We start from the raw sequence: 21,150 nt of genomic DNA on the forward strand, positions 1-21,150 counted from the left end.
GTTTGTCTCCGATTTTCAATAATCTTTGGGTCAGGGAACAATTGCTACCATGAAAAAAAAAACCCAAAAAACCTTTCTCCTGCACTTCTTGCAGTACTCTATTTTAGAGGCATACTGAGCACTGCCAGATATGTCATTCTTGGTTCACTCTTAGTGTTTATTTTATTTAAATATTTTTAAGTATTTGCTTGAAGATTTTGCTGATACAAATCAAGGGGCTGCTAGCACTGATGCTTTATGAAAAATTGTCCATATCCCATAATCTACTTGTGGTCAAGTGTATGCGGAGTGCTGTTCAGTAATTCTAATATATAATATCTAAGGTATTTTGGTTGCCAATTGCCTTAAAATCCCCCAAATTCTCTTTAATCTACATGGGTAAAAAAATGGAAGTAGGGTGAGGTAAATAGCAACATGTGAGTATGGCAAATTTTGCAATATTCTTGTTTTTTATGGTTGTTTCTATACTCTGTATTTATTTCATGTACTTTTTTGTATTAATCATGATTTGTTTTTGTTATTGTTTCTAGTGTTTTCATGGTTTCCTGGTTTGATCAGTTACCATTTATTTTGTTTTAGTATCTCTATTTTTTGACTCTGGTTGCCATTGTGCTTTTCTTGCAAGTCCTTTGATCTATAATTGAAATTGTTACAATAGTAAAGAATATAACTGATTGGCAGCAGATGCTGGCCAAGCCAAGCTTCATTAATTTATCTTCAGACAATTATTGTTAACTCTAATAAAGAAAGTAGTAGTTGGCAGAACAGTTTCCTAAAAATCTAATTAACTTGTTTTTGTTACTTTTAAAACAAAGATCCATTCTGATCTGTGCATGGTTCCTTCTAGTTTTGACACTGATCTGTGTGAGCTCTTTGACAAAATGTTACTGCCATAAAGTTGACCCGATTCTGAGAAAAGGTGACCTTTTACCTTTGTGAAGTGACAAGCACCTGAACAGTGCTTTACAACAGCATGCATACTCCTTGAACCTTTTCACAGTTAAAGCTTCAACAGGTTTCAGGCTGTTTATTGGGATTTAATTAAAAACAAAAGGATGCATGCATCACATTTTCTTGCAAATAAAAATACTCAAGCATTTACATTCAACCACTTGAGTCAATAATTTGCAGAACTAACGTTTTCTCCAATGACAGCTGCAGGTCATTGGGGGCAACTCTATTTTTTTTTTTTGCTCGTTCTTGTTTGCAAAATATCTCAAACTCAGTGAGATTTGATTGAGTATCTGCAATGCAAACATTGTCTTTTCAACAGATTCTCAACTGGATTTAGGTCTGGTTTTGAAAGGCGTGATGGTGCCACCAACGTTTCACATAGGACTGTTTTCTTACACAACTTGTATGGGTCAATACATTAATTTTTTGTCTCATCTGACCAGAATACCTTCTTCTAACAACTCTTATCCTAACCGGGCATAGGAAAACTTTAAAGAGACATTTTTATAAATTTAAATAAAATTTTTAAAATAAATTTCCTGTGTGTTCTTTGACACAATTATGCTATTAGCTCTCTAAGGTTATCTAACAAATATAAACATCTATACAAAACATCTGTACAATACTTATAATACTTATATTTTTAGTACAGATACAGTTACAACTAATTATTAGAGTTTATTAATAGGTGAGGCCTAATAACATTCTCCTTTGAACTTAATTATGTGTCAGCCATCAGATAAAATCCCATTTTAATGCATTATAGAATGTGTTTATAATGTGGCAAACTGTGAACGAGTTCAAGTGGCATGAATACTTTTGCATTACACACTTGGTATGCACTATAAAGGGCTCTTCAGCTGACACGTTTTACAGTTTTCCAAGTTTTAAGCACAATATGTTTACATTTTTATTGCTTTTATCTTTAAACCCCTTTTGGAAACGTATCTCTATTCCCTGCATTCGTCTCTCATTCCTTCAGACACAGCACAATGTAACATTTCCAATTAAAATGAAAGCACACCCAGCTGTGCCTTAATAACCAACCATCCCACAGGTGGTCTGGAAGTCCTGACTGACACCCACTCACATGCTTGATGAAACTCTGGCTGTGGGAAATCAGACGCTGCTTGCCTAACCGACATACTTGGTGATATAACAGATCTCCATAATATAGATATAAGAAACGCAGACGAAAGATACACAGACATCAGCTTCTCTGCATCATAAGCAAGCAGCAAACACAGTTGGGCCCACAGGATATGAAACCTAAAGAAGAAAGCAGATAAACACATTTATCACAGGTTCTTTCATTCTTTATCTTTGCTCAACACACCTCCCCTCTCTCCTGTCCTCCATCCAACTTCCTCCCCAGCCTGTATTTGAGTAACGCAGATTTATGACATATTAACAAATATTAAACAACAATCACTACTTTCATTTCCTGCCACCCTGACAGGTATTCCTCCCTCCACATAAACATGCTTCCCGTCTTCGCTTGCTACTTTTCTGGAGCCTCTGCATCAATAATATTCTTCCCCTGACATAAGCAGCCTGTTATTAATCTCAACACACATGCTGATCTTTATCTTGCCTTGTTTGTTCACTGAGGTTCTGTAGGCTGCTCGTTATGCAGGATGATGGAGTACATAGTGTCTCTAGGAACATTTCCAACATGGAATCATCTCCATCCTAATGCACATAAAGTCTAGTATTCTGTAAAAAGGAATGCTACGTGCTTTAAAAGATTAGTCATGTAATTATTTGCGTTTTAAATAATTTTGTGCAGAACAGTTTGTGAATGTATGATTTAGTAATGGGTTGCATTTCAACAAGTTTAGCTACATTTTAATTAGAATTTAACAAATGTAAACATGAATCATAGTTGTTGTGTTCAGTGTCCAGCAGAGAACAGTAAGGCTGTTATGAGAATATGGGTTAGGTTATGAATAAAAATCTAAATTCTTTAGACGTTAAGTGTCATGAGGCTGTGGCAAAAAGAGGTTTAGCTATTTTAGCAACAGAGCTAATGCTAAAGACTTAGCCTAGGAGGAGTTGTTAGTAATCAGTGGCCCATTAGATCCGGACCCATGATGACATGGGAGGAAAAATAAAAACTCGTGGGCACGACTTAACTCATGAGAACAACTTGGGGAGAGGTTCACTGTAGCTTCATGTGTTGGAATTTCTCATCTAAAAGCACGCTGACTTTTTTTTTTCTGCGTAAATTAAACTCCACTCCACCTTTGGCTTAGTAACGTCCGTGCTGCATCATCACCTTTACAAGGCTGAATTAACAACTTAGAAGGCTTAGAGCTGCTGAGTCTGTATGAGTTTAATAGCTCCAGTTGGAAATTATGATTTATCCTGAACATATTACATTTTGTTTATGAGAAAATGACACAATTTTAGTGCCATGATACAGAAAGTATCTTATTTTCAAAGAACAACCTGCACTAATTGAGCTTTTGGAAACACTTAAGATAAAATTGTTTATTGTTTTCATCCTCATGTGTACACATATGTAAATCTGTCTTTACAGTTATCCCTTTCCTTTTTATTCTTCATTCTAAAATAAAAATACAGACATTTCCATAGTGTGATGGAAAGATTACAATAAGGTCACATCTGCTAGTCATGTTATATGAATGACTGTGAACTCTCACCAAGAGAACTATTTGGGTTACATGCAGAAGGTTGGAAGTTGTTTTCTACAGATGCATCAGAACCAGACTTTCTCGCCCCTTGTTCTTAATTCTTTATCCTTGGTATAAAACTCATGTGTTGTCTCTGCCTGGCAGAGCTTTTCATCCAGACCTGCTTCATTACTGATTGTCCTACAAGCTCTCTGTATTGTGCACAATATATGAATAAACCTGATTGAGTGATTTCACTTGAACAGTGCTTGGAAATAGTATTTGTTCCACGACACATAGTAATAATATCAACAAGATTAAATCAATTACATTTTGGTTTGTAATTTGTTTTCTGTATGAAATTTTAAACTGATCAGTCTAAATAAATCTGGGTTAAGTTGAGATTTTTTTTACCCTAGAGTTATTGCTTAATGAGGAAAACATACGGCCCAAAATTAAAGCAAAACATTTGTATACCACCTTGAGAGAATACATTTAAATAGTTTTCATTTGTAGCCATCATTACAATAACTTAGTGATAATGCTAATGAGTCAAACTTGCTAGCATGGTGAACTTTTTAGCTACAAGGTAGACATCCCAATGATTAACATATTTTAGCTGTGGTTGTCAAGGAAACAAAAATGTACATGGCATCTCCTTAGAACAGATTTAAAATATGTATTATTATTTTAAAATATGCACATTTTATTCTAGGTTGATGGAGTATTTACATGCTTTGCTTGGTTGAATACTAACAGCTTGTGTTTTTTTCTGTATGGCCCCTGCCACTCTGTTATAGAGGTTGAGCCAAGAGCTGCTGAGTAACAACCGGACGTGGGCTGAAGAGGAAGAAGGGGACAGACAGTAGCTGTCATTTCTCAATAGGCTGACAGAAAATGGCTAAATCAGTTTAAAGCTACTGCAACTAAAACCCATTGAAGGGAGAAGGAAGACTCCCAGCGGGCCGAGGGAAAGAAGGAAGGACTTTGGTGTGAATGACAGTAATCCTTGTCATTGTTAGAGACTGAAAATGCTCTGATTCCCTTCATTCTTTCTAAAACAAAGCTTGAGAAAATCACATGCTCATAAATACTCTCTTGATTTATATCACACTTCTAAACCCTTGTTATATTCTTCAAACACTGCAGAGCTTTATGTATATCAGAGGCAAGCTGCAGATTTGTCTCTGATATAGTATTTCAATGATTATTCAGCATTTTAATTGCTAACAGAAAACCTAGTAACTTCTAAGATAAGATAAATTTGTCATTGTCATCAACAGATTACGAGATCAGTAACTTCTAATGTACATTTGAAAAGAGCATTTTATCTTAATCTTTCAAATTGCTCACTGTTGATTCAATAATTTGAGTAAAGCTCATGAAGAGCAAATGTAACCACATCAATATACACAAAGTTAGTCACCTGTAGTGTTTCTGGTGAAATGCTTGTGCCTATTCCCTCTTTGGCTGCTTTGTATTCAAAGCACACGTCGATTTGACTGGGTCACTTTGACAAGAGACTTTTAATTTCCTAATGGAGTACCAGCAGTGCAGTGGGCGTGTGTCGTTGGAGTCGATGACTCCAACCAGAAAGGCAGAGCATGGTTCCGGTAAAAGGTTTACACAAACACATCATCAGCATGATTTTTTTTTTAGGTTGTATCTATTATTTGAACTACAAGGAGTAAATATTTTAAATACAAATTAGATTCACAAATTTGATTTTTTGTATTCTTTTTGATTTCCTGTAATCCAGAGTCAAATATGTGCATAAAATTATCTTAATATTTTGTTAAAAATCTCTCAGTTCATGATGCTGCCACCACTATGTTTGACATTTGACACCGTATTCTTTGGTGTTGAAAGTCTTACCTGAACTTCTCCAACATACATTATCATTGTGGTCTAGCGGCGCAAAGTTTGTTTTGTCTGACCATAAAAATGTTCAACAGAATTTATTCAGGTTGCACATTTATACACCTCCAACCAGCTGACTAAAACTGCAGGAAGGGTCATCCGGGCTGACCTTTCTTCATCCCAGGAACTGTATAGGACTAAGGTCAGGAAAACGGCAGCTAACATCTCCACACGCCTCACACATCCCAGACACACACATCAAATCTGGTTTTGGAAGGTTAGATTAAGCATCCTATGTGGCTTTCTTGATGCCCTGTTCTCACCTAGAGTGGATTAGAGAAGATAAAATTTAAATTAAATTATGTGGACTCAATTCTTCTTTTGCTTTATCCTTTCTACTCTAACAAAAAAAGTTGGAGTAATGTCTAAAATTAATATATTTTCTCATGTTGGGTGTAATGTATGTGTGTATAAGCTGCATATGAAGTGGGTAAATCTCACTGTTCCTAGTACAAAGTTAGAAGCTAAAAGTATCAAACACAATTTCAAAATTCTGAAGATTTTGTTCGTTTTATGTAGAGATTACTGTTGCTTTTGATGGAAGCATCAGATTGGGAGGCAAGTCATGATTTCCAAAAGTCATCCCACTGACCTGACTGATCTATGCACAAAGCAACTGAGCAATTTGCTCATGATTTATGGAATTAATTTCAGGAAACAATGATGTGATGAAAGTAACCAGCATCATAAAATTTAGCAGCGAGAAAACCCATAAACGCATCACGGATGCAAAACGCGTTCCTCCATTTTTCCATTCTGTCAGAATAAATCATGACATCAGTCGATGAACATAAAGATTTGCATAACATCGTTAAATCAAAGATATTAAAATGTGGTGGATGATGGAAATACAGTTAGATATATTTTTTCAAAAAAGCAAATGAAAAAACAAACTGAATTACATCAAGAGGGATTTGATGGGTGGCATATGAATGTAGGGTGTATACAGGTGCATTTTAATATTCAAATTCAAATCAATTCAAAACTACTTTATTAATCCTAAAGGGAAATTAAATTTTGTTGGAGCTCATTAATTTAGACTCTTTGAAGAGTTATTGAAGATCGTGGTGGGTGATGGCAGGACAGACCTTCTGGAATGATGAATGTTATGCAAGAATATTATTGAATAATGTTTTTTTGTAGTTCAATTAAAAAAACCTGAAACTCATAGATGTAGAGGGATATACGTCCACAAAATTATTGTGGTTTGCAGCTAATATTCACTCAAATTATCAGAAAATTGGAAGATGATGTAATAGAAATAAAAAGGATTTTTAAGGCCCATTCAATTACTGTAAATGCAATTAATGTAAATTATGTGCATGTATTAGTGCTAACAAAACGGTTTGTTCACAAGGTGATGTATTTTATTGTACATTTTAATGGGAAGTTGTAAGGAAGGAATACGTTTGGCAAGCTTTCTTTTTTGTTGCAGTTTGCTCCCACATTGTACTTTTTTGCAAGCAGACTATAATTTGTAAACGAAACAGATAACCATCGTTGCTCCCATTGACTTGAAATTACGTGGGCAGGAGAAAGCACAGACACGGAAAAATGAAACCTTGTAAATCTTGCGCGCTGCATTCTGTCATGCACATTTGTGTTCTAATTACAACTTAAATATCATTTTGAATGTCACGAGCAGCTCATACAACACAGATTTTGAGATGTGATTTTCCTAATTTTGAAACAGTGTCTGCAAATGTGTGACACATGCTGAATGAGATCGGATGCTCTGCATGTTCTGATCTACAACATGGTGACAGCAGCGTCGATAAGCAGAAAACTGTGAATCAGGTACGATTTCAGTACAATCAATACATTGAGTAGTAGTGTTAGCAACAGTGAAAGGCTGATTTTTACCATGATGCCCACCGACAGTGGCTCATGAAGTTCAAAAAGATGTATATTTCCAGTAGTTGGTTTGTATCAGGGCCGGTCTGTATTCACACCAGAGGCACCAGAGTGGTGGCCGGTGGTCTGGTTGTTTGATCCACGTAAAGATTTACTTTACGTGGATCTATTCACACCTGCACAAAAGGTCTGACCCAACAGTGGAAACAAACTCTGGTTCATTTAAAGTAGACAAAATGTTAAAATTAATATAGTAATACCCAAAATTAATATGAATAACCATGTATCTGTAAGATACTTTGTAAGTGATTGGTCTACACATGGTCTTAATCTATTAAGATGCATCTGTACTTCAGGTATAAGGATGTTATGTGGGTTTTACTGCATAGTTACTGAATTTGTATGGAAATATCTCTATAGTTATAAAACCACAATCAACTCAGAGTATTGAACAGGGAAATAAAACCACAGAGTATTGGGGTGTGATTGGCTTTCTTGAGTTTTTTTTTTGTTTCATTATAAATTCTAAACAGCTGGAAAAAAAGTAAAAACATGATACATCAACATCAACACACCACAGTAATCACAAACAGTGTACAGTACCACAAAATATACAGCATACAATAAAAAGAGAAAGAAGTAAAGCGCTGAGAATATCTCATTTGACAAAATAAAATCAAAAGTAATGCAAAATGTCCCAAACGATTCTATCTTTTCTCAGCAAGTGAAAAAGTGTGGAAACAATAAAACTCAGTAGTTCCAAAATTAAGAATCCCCTCTCTAAAAAAACCAACAAATTATATACCACAACAATATTATATAAAGCATGGCAAAAAAAGAAGAAGAAAGTAAGGACAGCGATCAAAGTCTCATTTCTGCTGAATAAAAACAACTGACATTGAAAAAAACAATAAAAGGTTTCTGGCCACAGATAGTGGTTTGAGGTGACCTTTTCTTAGGAAATCTATTAAGGTCATTGGTTCCAGTGTATAACGAAGTAAAAAAATATGGATTCAACCTGCTACCCAACCTTTTTTGGCCTGCTGACAGTGAAAGAAACATGTCTCAATTACGTACCTGAATACTGACAATATGATGTGTCTGTCGCCACATTTAAACTGGTAAAAAATGAAAAAATAAAGACACAACTCATATATTCCAGAAACAACCCCAAATCTTATTTTCTCTCTTCCCTACATGCTCCAAACTAGTTTTACTTCTAACAGGTGAAGTTTTGACTAGACCGCTGCACGTCCTGAAAATCCCATTTTTCTGTAATAGAATAAAAAGCTAGTTTTAGACTTTTGCCAAAGATCCCTACTTTTATAGTTTAAAATGGAGATCATGAAAATGTGAGGTCGACATCCAAAAATACTCTAATTGTAACAAATGAAGCCCAGCAGTTTGTTCTAATGTCATAATTTGTAGTTCCCCATCTGAAAAATGCAATTGAATGTTCATTAAATTTGGAAATTTCACTTCAATTTCAAGTCAGAGATCCCAAGCCAGCTTGAGCTCACCTTCATAAATGAAACAGAGCTGAAACTGTGGGAATAACTGTTTACTTTCAATTTTGATAGCTTGTAACTTGAACCACTATTTGGGAGCAGATTTCTGTTTTCATGCATAAAAATAGAGGAAAAAAAAACAACACTTTTAATAGCTGGTATCTAATGCTAGTTCCAAGCTAATTCCACAGTTTTTCCCGACTTGCTACCAGAAGTAATTTAATTTGAGACTGAAGTCCTTCCGAGATTTCAAGATACATCAAACACAAGAGTAGGAACCAATTTCACCATGTTCTCTAACAATTCAAAACTGTCTCTCAACTTGCATTGAAGGATAATAGCAAAACAAACAAAAAAAAAAACAACAAAAATCCCAGAAACTGACATCATATACATAAATGAAAACATTAAAAACAATTTACAACCAAAATGCTGGCTTGTTTGGTGTTTTTCAAACTGAATTTGAAACCATATGGGATTCTAAAGAGACTGATTACGTACCTGACTCTATTAAAATTATGGATTTTGAAAAGAAATTTATGCAAAACATAAGCAGCTGGCAACAATAATGTAAAACACCAGCAAATCAAATACAGACTCTGAAGCAAAGATTTAACAAACGGTTTGCTTGAAGGATAACCTTGTGTGAGAGGAAATTCTCTACAGAAGTGAGTTAGATAATAGATTATAGTTTTTCCCAATATCCCCAGCAGACAGGAAACAAATTAAACACAAATTACAAAACAGAAAAGCTTACTGCTTAATCATTGAATTAAGACACAAACCAGAACAAGTCACAATGGGTTAATGAAATGGTTTGATTGCCAAAAAAAAAAAAAAAATCATGTTATCCAGTGAAGCATTTTATTTTTGTGTGAATTGTTTTGATGCTGTGAGTTAGATGGAGTTTTTAACAATTTTATTGAGCAAGAAAATTAAAACTCCCCACCCAGCTGCTCTAGCCCAGGTTGGAAAACAAACAACCTGGGCTAGAGCCCATGGTAATCCTTGAAGCTATGAACATGCATCCGTCCCCAGCACCACCCAGGTTATCTCCTTCACAATCATGAATCAGAAACCAAAAAAGTCCTGCTGTCCTCAAAACTGTCATCTTCTGTCCTTCGTCCTTCAGAGTTATTTAATCATCTGGGTTGATTACTGAAAAAAAATAAATAAAAAATACAAGTAAAACACTTCAAATTATTGGAAATATGTCTGACAACTACCTGTTGGAAGTATTTTATATTTTATTATCATTTATTTGCTTTACCTTTATTTTATATTATCATCCATTTTATTTACCTTTGCATTTACATTTTAATGACGTGTTTTGAGTGTTTTGAAGTGAGTTGAGTGTTTTAAAGTGTTTGCAGAAACTCTGGAAGCGGCCTGCTGAGGAGTGAAAAAGGAGGATACCATGAACGAGACACTCCAGCGCCAATTGTCCAGGGGAACTGCAAATCTATAGTCTTACCTTGTTTGTATAAATGAGTTATGTTCATGTGAGTGTGCAGCTGTTTTCTTTTCCCCCTCCCTTCAGAGCTGCACGCTGTCATGTAACTAGGGAGTTCCTAATTCTAATAAAAGCAGGGCAAGACTCAGTTGAAGCTTCAGAGCATAGGTAGAAATCTGTAACTGGGTTTCAACTGTGCTCTCCCTGCAGGTAAAACCTAGTTCTGACTCTTGTCTCTTCTTTGTGTCTGTGTTTAGGTAATTTAGACCTAACAGACTAAATGAAAAAAATATTTTTCTTTAAAATATACTCTGATATTTATTATTAGTGTTTTTTTTTAAATCAGCTCTTTCTTTTCATGTCTATGGAGCCCACGAAGGGACATTAAAGGAAAAAAACAAACAAATAAACAAACAAACAAACAAACAAAAAAAACGCTCTTATGTACATGAGAAAGTTTTTTTTGTTTTTTTCATTTTTTTCCTTCAATGTCCCTTTAGGGATTCCGTAGATGTTCAATTCAACATGAATAATAAATAACAAATATTTGTCAAAGGCTATAAGATACAGATTTACAAATGAACTTGTAATGTATTAGCCCTGAAAATACATACACTTCCATTCAGTTTACACAATCACCTCAGCTTTAATGCTATAATAGTTTTGGTCTTTTAATTGAGTTTTGAGTCTGATTTGTGTTTGTCCTGATTGAACACCAAGTTATGCCAAGTTTCATTCATCTAGCTGTTGTAAAGTTGATGAATTTGGAGACAATCTTCATAATTTGTTATTATTCAAGAACTTAATGCAAAGTCACTGCCCCATTAATAATGAAACAAACCCCTTACCCTGGCTATTCCCTTAGAGAATAGACCTTAAAATACTTTTGTTAGTTTCTAAATCACTGAATGGCTTAGCACCAAAATACTTTAAAGAGCTGTTGTTGTTGGATGAACCATTCAGACCACTCGGGTCTTCTGGTTCAAGTTTACTCTGCATCCCCAGAATCAAAACCAACATTCAGCTTCTGTGCTCCACTAATTTGTAACAAACTTCCAGAAAACTGAAAAAATACTGAGTTTCTTTACATCAAGGATAAAAAAAATCCAACATGTTTTGAGCACCTTTGCTTTTTCACTCAGTCTCGCAATTTACCAACCCAGGACTCTGGACCAGCTGAACAGATTGGGTCGCTGAAAAAAATTCTAACTTTTTTTTCCTAATTCTTATCTCAGATTTCTGAGATTAAAGTCAGAATTATATGTTTTTCAGTGGCCCTAATCCTCTTCCAAATTTTTTGACAAGTTATTGTGGAAGATGACAATAACTTCCAAGAAGAGATCTTATTCCTTATTTCTAATCTTTTTACCACTGTAGGTAGCTGGCCCTGCACAACAGACCAGTGCGGGTAGAGAACTGTAGCTTCAGCCTGTTCTAACCTGTTCTGTGTTGATCTTTTTGTTGAGGAGTCCAGCCTCCTCATTGGCCTTGTCCGTCTTCATCTCCACCACAATGTTGTTCACCTGTGCAGTAGCCCTGAAAAGAAAACACAAAACAGAAGGAAAGTCACTGAGTACAAGTCAACGATTACAGAAATGACATATTTGATGTAAGTGGTTTACTTGTTAATCTAACCAATCACAGAAGACTGTGCTGTTTATTTTTGCTCAAAAGGCAGACAAAGCATGACTGTCAGAGTTTATGCCATTGGTCTCTTTATGTCATCTACTCACGCTTCCTTCTTATCCTTCTTGCCGCAAATCGTGGTCTTCTTGCTCAGGCAGTAGAAGAAAGCTACCAGCAGCAGAAGAAGAAGAACGCAGACCACCACGGCAACCACCACAGCGCTGGAGCCTTCCTGCTGCTTCTCAGCTACAGCGCCACAATAGAGGGAATGATGGAAGGGAAGGAGGATGGTGGGGTTGGTGGGACATTGGGGAGCAGATTTAAGGGAGCGGGGGAAAAGGGAGGGATGATCAAAGTGAAGAGGTGGGGGAGCGGGGATGGAAAAGGGGGGAGTTTTTGATTTGAAGGGGGAGCAAAGAAGTGTGGGGGGTGTTTGATTTGTGAGTTGATGGGGGGGATAAGGAAGGATTGGTGGAGGGGGGTTGATTTGATTTGGGAAGAGTTAAAAAGGGAAAGGATGGGGATTGATGGGATCCAGGTGAAGAGAGTTAATAGGTGGATGGGTGGGAGGGAGGAGATAATAAGGGAGTGGGGATTGGATGTGGAGTTAGACTAACTTCTGAATGCAATGACTGAAATGTGATGGGACCCAAACACAGGGCCAGGTTCCTCAAGGAGAAAACACACAACTGACCAGAGCCAGAAAACAACACTGAACATACTCACCCATCGGTTCACACTTGTATTACTATAATTTTGAGGACAAGACATGACATGGCATGACAGAAGTGTTTTTAAACTGACTTTGCCCCATCAGGGCAAAATCAAAAATGGGATTTCATGGCTATTATAACTACTTTTAAATTTTTCTCCTGGTAAATGAAGAAACATGCTTTCCTTTATGGAGCAGTTTTATAGGAGGTTTGATGATGGACCGTTTCTTGGCTTGCAGTGCTGACATTCTGGCATCTCATCTGTTTGCCTGGCAACCACACATTAAACACAAGACTCCAGCTAAATTTTTGCTTCTGGTTGTGAAACATTATGAGACCCTTTATTAGGTACTGAGGGCTTTCTTAAAGTCAGTCCTACCTTCAGAAAGTTTTTTACAATTTTCCCTTATCACCAAAACAGAAACAAGTTTGTGGCATTGTGGATCATTGTGAAATGGATCAAATCTGTTGTAAATTCTTAACTAATTAAGTTACTTTTAATATACAAAAAAAGGCAATTAATACAGCTACAAGACATCTGTCAATTTAGGGACTTATTTCTATAAAAAGATTTAATTAAAAGCAATAATCAAAAAAAAAAAGAATTTGGATTGTAGACTGTATTTCAACTTGCCAACCTGAAACATTTCATTAAGGGAACATAATTTCCCAGCATCTTTCATTTTACTCTTGCAATAAACCATTTCCACTGTGGGATCCAAAACCAGGCTATTTAGGTAAATGCTGTCCACCAACCACGACACTACAGCCAGAATGTAATTGAAAACAGTGAAGTCAAATTAATACAGCAATAAAACTAGACCTTTTCCGCAATAGTCATGGCTTACTAGCTAGGTGAAGTCACTCCAAACCTTAAATGATTAACTGTAACGAATTTTAAGTTAACTGCCTGAGTCATGTCACATAATGTATGAAGGAAGGTTAAGGAATTTCTGATCCCAAAAAAGCTGTGATTTTTGGCAAAAGATTTCTCTTTCATTGCGATTACACGTTAATGCTTATGAAGAATTTCTAAATGTTTTTTTAGAAAAGGCACACATTTAACAAATTTTGAGGAATTTACTCATTTTGAAGCAAGATGAGCTCTATAAACTGGCATTATAACCGTACATAACAGAGTCATAAATTGAATATTTCATAGCAAATACTTTCTACACTTCTATTTCAGTACTCAGAAAAAGTTTGTAGCAATCGTAAACACTTAATTAAGGCATATGTATCACATCTATAAGAATCAATAATGATACAAACAGAGCAGTCCTGGAGGTTGTGATTTTTGAAGGAATCTAACCGGTAGAGGACTGAAACATCGTCTCCCAGGATGCTAGGAAATTTAACCAGCAAGAAAGTTTGAGGAATCTCTCATATCAAAACCTCATCTATTCTTAAGATTCCATCCTTAAAGTACCAACTATCTTCTGGAAACGTTTTTTGAAATAAATTTCTACTCCTTGAAACAGATTTAGTCCTGGCTAAGTGTAAATGATGGTTTAAAAAACAACAAAGGAAAATGCAGATTCCTTGAAAAGGCTTCAGCAGTGGAAATGTACTTTAAGGTATATTTTTTATTTTAAAAATATATTTTTTCAAGTGAAGGTTAGAACTTCTTTTGGTTATTTATCCTAGAAAGTAAGATGACAAATGTTTTGCAAAAAAAAAAAAAATCTCAAAAGTTGGAAAACAAAATTTTCCAAAATCAAGATTGATTTACTGTGAAATAAGGCAAGAAAACCCTCATGTTTATGTTTTGTGTTAAAAATAATATAGTCTAAAACATTTTATTTTAGTGTCTGACAATAAAATGGAGATGTAAATGTGTAACTCCATGCTTCCAATGCAGCAGCATAATCACACGGCAAATCATCTTTATTTAACCTTTATAAAGGTTAAATAAATACTAGTAATTATAAGTATTATAATAATAATAATAATAATAATAATTAGTATTATTATTTATATTATAATACTAATACAGTATGTTGTTAAAAGACATGAAATATTGAAAAAAGTTTAAAATAATAATTTAAAACTTTTCTGTATTTGCAGTAAGGAAATTTTAGATGAAATAATTATTTGACGAAATAGTAAAGCTAAATGACCATTAGTCAGTTTAAGAAAACTTTAGGCTGCGCATTGTACAAACAAAAAGCTATTTTTCCTTCTTATAATGTCCCATTTCTTTTGTCCTCGCAACTATAGTAAAACAAATAGGCTACAAATACACAAAAACATCAACTGCTCTAAACATAAATACATTAACCTGTGTGTGTAAACAGACATCAATACACACACAGTAACTTGCAGCTCTAGACAAACACCATTGACACAACATGTCAGTAGGGTTAGCCATACAGACCTGACGTAAGCACAGGGTTTCCAGAGAGCAGCACTTTGAAAGAAAGAGAGTTTTCAGTCCCATTGCATAGCAAAGCAACAACCAAAAATGACACACACACACCACTGATAGCATTCGCACAAAAAAGCCAAAGCTACTCTATCTACATACAGCACTAGGAAAAGGAGAAAAGCAGAAAATAGAAGTGCAGTTGGAAAAAAGGGGTGACCAAAAAGACACAGTCAGGAAACAAAGAGAGGAATGGAAGGAATAGAATAGAATATAATTCTTTATTGTCCCCAAAGGGCCACAAAAACTTAGTTGCATCCAGGAAATATTGGACAGACATCATACAAAGGTGACGAGAAGAAGAAGAACAATATACAATATCCACAGTGTTCGGTAGCAAGAGGGCAAATATACAAGAATACAGTACGACAGAGGAAGATGAGTATTCTGAATGTGCATGTGTGTGTTTGTGAAAGATGGAGGGGCTGGGGCAAGAGGAGATGGATGGATGGGAGGTTTCTAGATTACAGGGCCTGTACAACAAAGAGTCCTGAGAGAAGAAGTGAGGAGAGGAGGAGAAGGAGGGAGAAGGCTCTACCTTCAGCTGAGTTTGCTGCAAGAGAGAACAAGAAACAGAAGAAAGATTCGGAGTTATGTTGCTGCAACATGGCCGGCTACAATTAGGTGGTGGCAACTGTCGGTAAATCAACTCCCAAGTTTGTGATACCTTGCTGGATTATAGATACACAAATGTCAGAAGTGATGTAGTGGAGGAAAGAAGCTAAGCTGCGAAACCACTCTGGCATAGGTTATGGATTAATACAGAATCTGTTACCGTTTGCACAAGTTACACACACTCTCACATGAAAAGAAGCAATACAAACACCAAGAAAATATAGTTTAGTTGCAACATTTACATCAATTTTAACTCAGTAGTAGTAAATATTCTGTTTTTTATACTTATGTTTTAATTTGAATAACAACTTGAGTAAATTGAGTCAACATGGAAAAATTAAGTTTTTTAAATGATGATTTATTTTATTAAAGAATAAAAGCTATTCAAACCAACCTTATGTCTGAATTGTAATACTCTATTGAGACCAAGATGTCAGTCATGTTAAGCCAGCATTGGAAAACACTTGATACAATGTGACTGTCATTTCTCCTTTGAAGTAACAATAGGTCCAGACCCAGGAGACCTTCTTTGGTAACATGAATAAGACTGTCATGCCACCGTCATAAACATGACCTAACACCTGTCATGTTAACACAGTCATGTGTTTTCATAAAGTTTTCATAAAGTGCCATTCGGTAAAACATGACACTTTTAATACAAAGTTGACATTATTCCAAATGTCTTTGTTATGACAACTTGACATTACCAAGAAATCACGATCTGACATAAATTAGTTTTAAAAGTATTACTGATTAAACTTTAGCTTTAATAACATAAAGCCACATAATTTTTAAAGTAAAGACAGTCTTATTCACAACCCATCAAATAAAGTGTTACCCCTTCTTTACTTTTCTACATGGAATGTGGCAACCCTAGATAACACAAGAGAGTCTGACCCTAATGAAGTGTGTCAGTCATTTTTAGAGGTGCTTAGAATTTCCTGTTATTTTTCTATTCACAGTACAGGCCACAATGAATTTGTGGTACTGTAAAAGTAATCTACTGAAAATGCACACTCTGTTCTCTGAAACTGCAGTGAATGTATGGTAAATGTAAGATATCTTGGTAGGTTTTTTTTAATAAAATAAATTGTGTTGAAAGAGGGAAAGACAATCTTCACACTGACCTTGTTTGACAGCTACAGAGAAGTCCTTGCTATCTTTTCCAAACTCGTTGGAGACCTCGCACTTCACACCGCTCTTCATGATCTCAGGTGTGGTTTTTAGGGTCAGAGAGCTTACCACCATGTTCTCTTCCACTGAGATGGACTGGTAAAAAAAAAATGGAAGAAAGAAAGCAGTGAGAGGAAATGTACTATTAAAATTTAAGTGAATTGTTTTACCAAGCCCCAAGGTTCCCAAACTATGATCCCACTGTTGGTAATTGGGCTGGTTTTAAATGTACTCAGAGGAAATTTTGGTATTAATGATTTGCAAGCTAAATAATAACTGGGACGTAATTGACACAGACAACCAGAAACAAGAGCTAATGGCTACTTATGCTGCTGTTGAAACCTGGATCTGGGAATGATATGAAATAAAACTTAACCTTGTTCCATTTCCAGGTCAAAAAACATGTAATAATTTATTCAGTGATAGAAATAGTGACAGTATTAATGGTAAAAGCTACTAATATGTTTTTCTGCATTTTATTTTTATTTTCAAACACAGTCACTAAATAATTATTACATGGCTCTTAATACATCAGTGTGTGTGATTAATATGTCAGTGGAAAAATGTGCAATTTATATATATATATATATATATATGTGTGTGTGTGTGTGTGTGTGTGTGTTTTACATAGGCTACATCTTAAGGAATTAATAAATGAATCCTATTGAAGCTTATGGTGATATTATTTACAGGAATGTGTCCATTAACTGGAGATCTTCTCTAGTTAATGGACTGTTTTTGTTTTATCCCATGTGCCTCGTTCAGCTTTCAGCTCTTTAAACTCTACCTTCTTGTCAACTGTCCAGTTTTGCTGGTTACTCCATTGGTACCAGTTTATTTACAAGACAATCATTGGCAAAACAAATTTTGTTACTGCTGCCTCTTAGGTTGATGTTAAAAGAACTAGTTCTCTAGGTCACCTGGTCAGATAAAGTTTGAATTAAGTTTGCTGAGCCAGGGAAACATTCAAATACATGCAGGACACCACTCCTGTGGATATCAGTGGATTAAACGTAGGTGGTACTTGTTATAATACATTTAAGAACTTCTGACCAAGATTTGATGTAAAGTTAAGTCAAGTCAATGAACTACGTCCTACTTGTTATGTTTTGTAGTTAATGCCAGAGTGTGATTTCTTCATTTTCCTTATGCTCTTACAAATGATCACTCGAGCAAGTTAAAGGTTCTCCTAATCTAACATGCATCATTATTTTCATCTGAAATTATTCAGTTTTTCAGAATGTTCATTAAAATTTAATCTTATAATACTTAGTAAAGCCAAACTAACTGTCCGAATCTTTTTGCTGCTTCTTGGGGAATATTCACTGAGTTCTTTGTTGTCTGAGCTTTTTTAGAAGAATCAAGCATAAAAATGTGATAATGTTATGAAAAAATTTAAAATTCCATTCTGACACAAATGGAAAGAAACATATCTCTTTCAGGAAACCTGCTGTGTTTTCAGATTTGTAAGTGATACAACAGAATGTAGATACAAAGGATAAAGAGCTGATTAATTTTGATTCTGTCTTTTTTGAAGTGGTTACCTCCTTTCCTGAGGCTGACCATGTAAACTGAGGTTTGGGAAAACCATTGGCCGAACACTTCAGGGTCACTTCATCTCCTTCTTTTGCCACCTCCCCAACAACAGGGGTCCCAATCTTTGGTTTTCCTGGGGAGGGTGAGAGAAAGTTGTGATTAAACAATGCAAACAATAAAGAAATGTTTCAAACCAAGAACACACTGTTGAATTTTGTGATTTAACGAATGACAGGAAGTTAGCAACGTTTCCTCTACAGTGCTTCCATCAAACATACAACATGCTTCCTTTAACTAAAACAGTGCTAAAACATTAGCATTGTTCTACTGTTCACTACTGTTCTCTAACAATACGGTATACTTCGGATATTTAAACTTGATGAAATGACTGTGTAGTTTTTTTTTTTAGATCTGTTGAACACCAAATGTGATAAAAACATATTTTATTGACACCATCATTATAAACCACAAACTCCAATGTATTTTTTGGCTTCTATGTGCAAGAACAAAGAAAGAATGCACATTTACGGTGAGCCTCAAGCTGAAGAGTTTAAGTATCTTAGTGTTTTGTTAAAAAGTGATAGTAGGAATGTGTGGCACATGGACAGAGAGATATGAGGTATAATGTGTCACAATGTGAGTATTGCTGTATTCTGATGTGATGAAGAAAGAGCTGACATAAAGAAATAAAACTCTGAAATTGCTGGTCCAACTCTGCATTTGGTCAACAGGATCATCCTTTTCTCTCTCTGGTTTGTTTATCTATATAGATAAGTAGATAGATAAATATAGAAGTACTGTACGTGTCCATCAACTTCTCTCAAAACTTTTTAAAAGACAGAGTGAATAAAAGTTTATTTTTTCTCTTACTTTTTCTCAGATTGGATGTGCAAGGTTTGGATGAATATTTAGAAATTATCTGAGTGTGTTACCTTTCACCGTCAGCTTTACAATGGTCTGAGCTGTCAGTCCCGGGACTTCTGGAACAGCGCCAACACACATGTACTCTCCAGCGTCTTCATAGCCAACATTTCCAATTGATAGAGTGCCATCTTGAGAAAGCACAATGGAGTCCTGAGGAAGAGAGAAATACTGTAATAAAACCGGTTGGATTCACAGTATCACCCCTTTCATACTTTCTTTATGCTCCCTCTGTTTAAAATTGAAAGCAGAACAGCACAGAGAATATCTAGACGGAGGGCTTGGTGGTGTGCTGGGAAAGCAGGGGAGCAATCTTCACACACACTGTTTGACAGTGCAGTGATAACAGATCATCCTCGGTGATAAACCTTTCGTTTGCAATTCTTCTCCCCTTCTTCTCATAGGAATCCTTCCAACTCAGAACAACATATTCCCAACACAGTTTCTACCATACCCACGAGACACAACAACAGATAATAAGACTAGAACAACAGGCCTAATGCTGCAGGAGCATCACACACATAAGAGGAGAAGCTGTGGTAAATAGCAAAGCATTAAAGTATGATAGTATGTGGTTTTATTATAATAGACCACATAGAAATGCTTCAAATAGTGTAAGAAAGAGCAGATATTAATTTAACAGGTTAGTCACAGGAAATAATTACTGAACAAAATTAGTATGATTCGAAAAAAACGTGACATGACTGAGTTGAGGACATACAATCTAAAGATACCTATTTATTTATTTACTTGATTTTTAAGCAAGAAAAGATTAAATGAATGGCTCAGCATAATTACTGTTTCAGAGCAGGTTACTGTTCCGCAGAAAACACAAAGATATGCAACGTAACTCAATAACATAGACACACAGAGATACCAATTTACAAAATAACGGTGATCGCAAACAATGGAGGGGACCAAACGAGGTGCATGAGTCGTTTTAAAAAGTGCCAGTGTTGAGATGGACTTTATATGTTGTGGAATGTCATTCCATGCTTTAGTATAAACAAAGAAAAATCATCTTTGGTCACAACAGTTTTTAAAGTACTGACCAATACTCAAGTATGATCTCAGATATAAATTACTACCTTGTATGTTATTTTACATGTAACCAAAATAACTTTGAAGTTTAAATAATTTTGTTTGAATAATGAAAATGCAAAATTGCATGTAAATTAGCATGAAAATTCGCTTTAATTTTTAGTTTTTCTTGCTTTTACTTTTTGTCTGTTTCAAAGAATATAAGTAAGGTAAAATAAAAAAAATAAAAAACTTTGATAAAGTTATTGTCTTGTTTAATGTATTATCAGTGTACGTTTATTATATCTGTGAAAAATAATGTGAAAGGGGATAAAAAACATGAAGCAAATAGTATTTATTGAAGGCTGTGTTGAGGACTAATACCCACAGCAGCTCTACACTATCCTCTTTCTATTTTGACTATTAAAAATCAGAGTCATAAAGAGTCTAGCTGGATTCTTATACCAATAAGAAAGAAGTCTTAATGTACCTTTTTCCACAGCACAGTGTGATTTTTAGACGCCTTGGTCTTACACTGCCACTTAACCTGCTTTCCCAAATCGATGATCTGATTCCCAGTGGGAGTGACGCTCATCTCGTCAATGTCTAAAGAAAAGAAAACAAACAGACGCTTAGCAACATGAATTGAGACACCTTGAAACCCGAGGCTTGTTACAGAGGGGGTAAGGAAAAAGTTTTAAATAAAAAACTTGCTCATCCATTTAACATCCATGTAATAAGACTCCAGAAATTACAGTACATAACAGAGTATTGAATTTTAAACTTACTCTTAATT

The 21,150-nt window shown here is 35.3% G+C and overlaps 1 protein-coding gene across 3 annotated transcripts in view; it reads right to left on the bottom strand.

Annotated features, from left to right (window-relative positions):
- Nucleotides 1-6,871: 6,871 nt before the first annotated feature.
- The window catches only part of bcam (basal cell adhesion molecule (Lutheran blood group)), a 65,050-nt gene continuing 50,771 nt past the window's right edge, over nucleotides 6,872-21,150 (bottom strand). The window contains exons 9-17 of one of the 3 annotated variants that reach the window (XM_028012437.1): nucleotides 20,845-20,960; nucleotides 19,346-19,487; nucleotides 18,422-18,546; nucleotides 16,832-16,973; nucleotides 15,628-15,642; nucleotides 15,042-15,074; nucleotides 12,059-12,197; nucleotides 11,765-11,861; nucleotides 6,872-10,030 (exon numbers count right to left, since the gene is read on the bottom strand). In XM_028012437.1, coding sequence (XP_027868238.1) covers nucleotides 10,028-10,030; nucleotides 11,765-11,861; nucleotides 12,059-12,197; nucleotides 15,042-15,074; nucleotides 15,628-15,642; nucleotides 16,832-16,973; nucleotides 18,422-18,546; nucleotides 19,346-19,487; nucleotides 20,845-20,960 — 812 coding nt within the window. In that variant the 3' untranslated portion in view covers nucleotides 6,872-10,027. The remainder of the gene's footprint in view (nucleotides 10,031-11,764; nucleotides 11,862-12,058; nucleotides 12,198-15,041; nucleotides 15,075-15,627; nucleotides 15,643-16,831; nucleotides 16,974-18,421; nucleotides 18,547-19,345; nucleotides 19,488-20,844; nucleotides 20,961-21,150) is intronic. The other 2 variants (XM_028012438.1, XM_028012439.1) reach the window with 2 other exon arrangements.

This window comes from Xiphophorus couchianus, chromosome 3 (genome assembly GCF_001444195.1).
Source record: "Xiphophorus couchianus chromosome 3, X_couchianus-1.0, whole genome shotgun sequence".
Classification (NCBI taxonomy): Eukaryota; Metazoa; Chordata; class Actinopteri; order Cyprinodontiformes; family Poeciliidae; genus Xiphophorus; species Xiphophorus couchianus.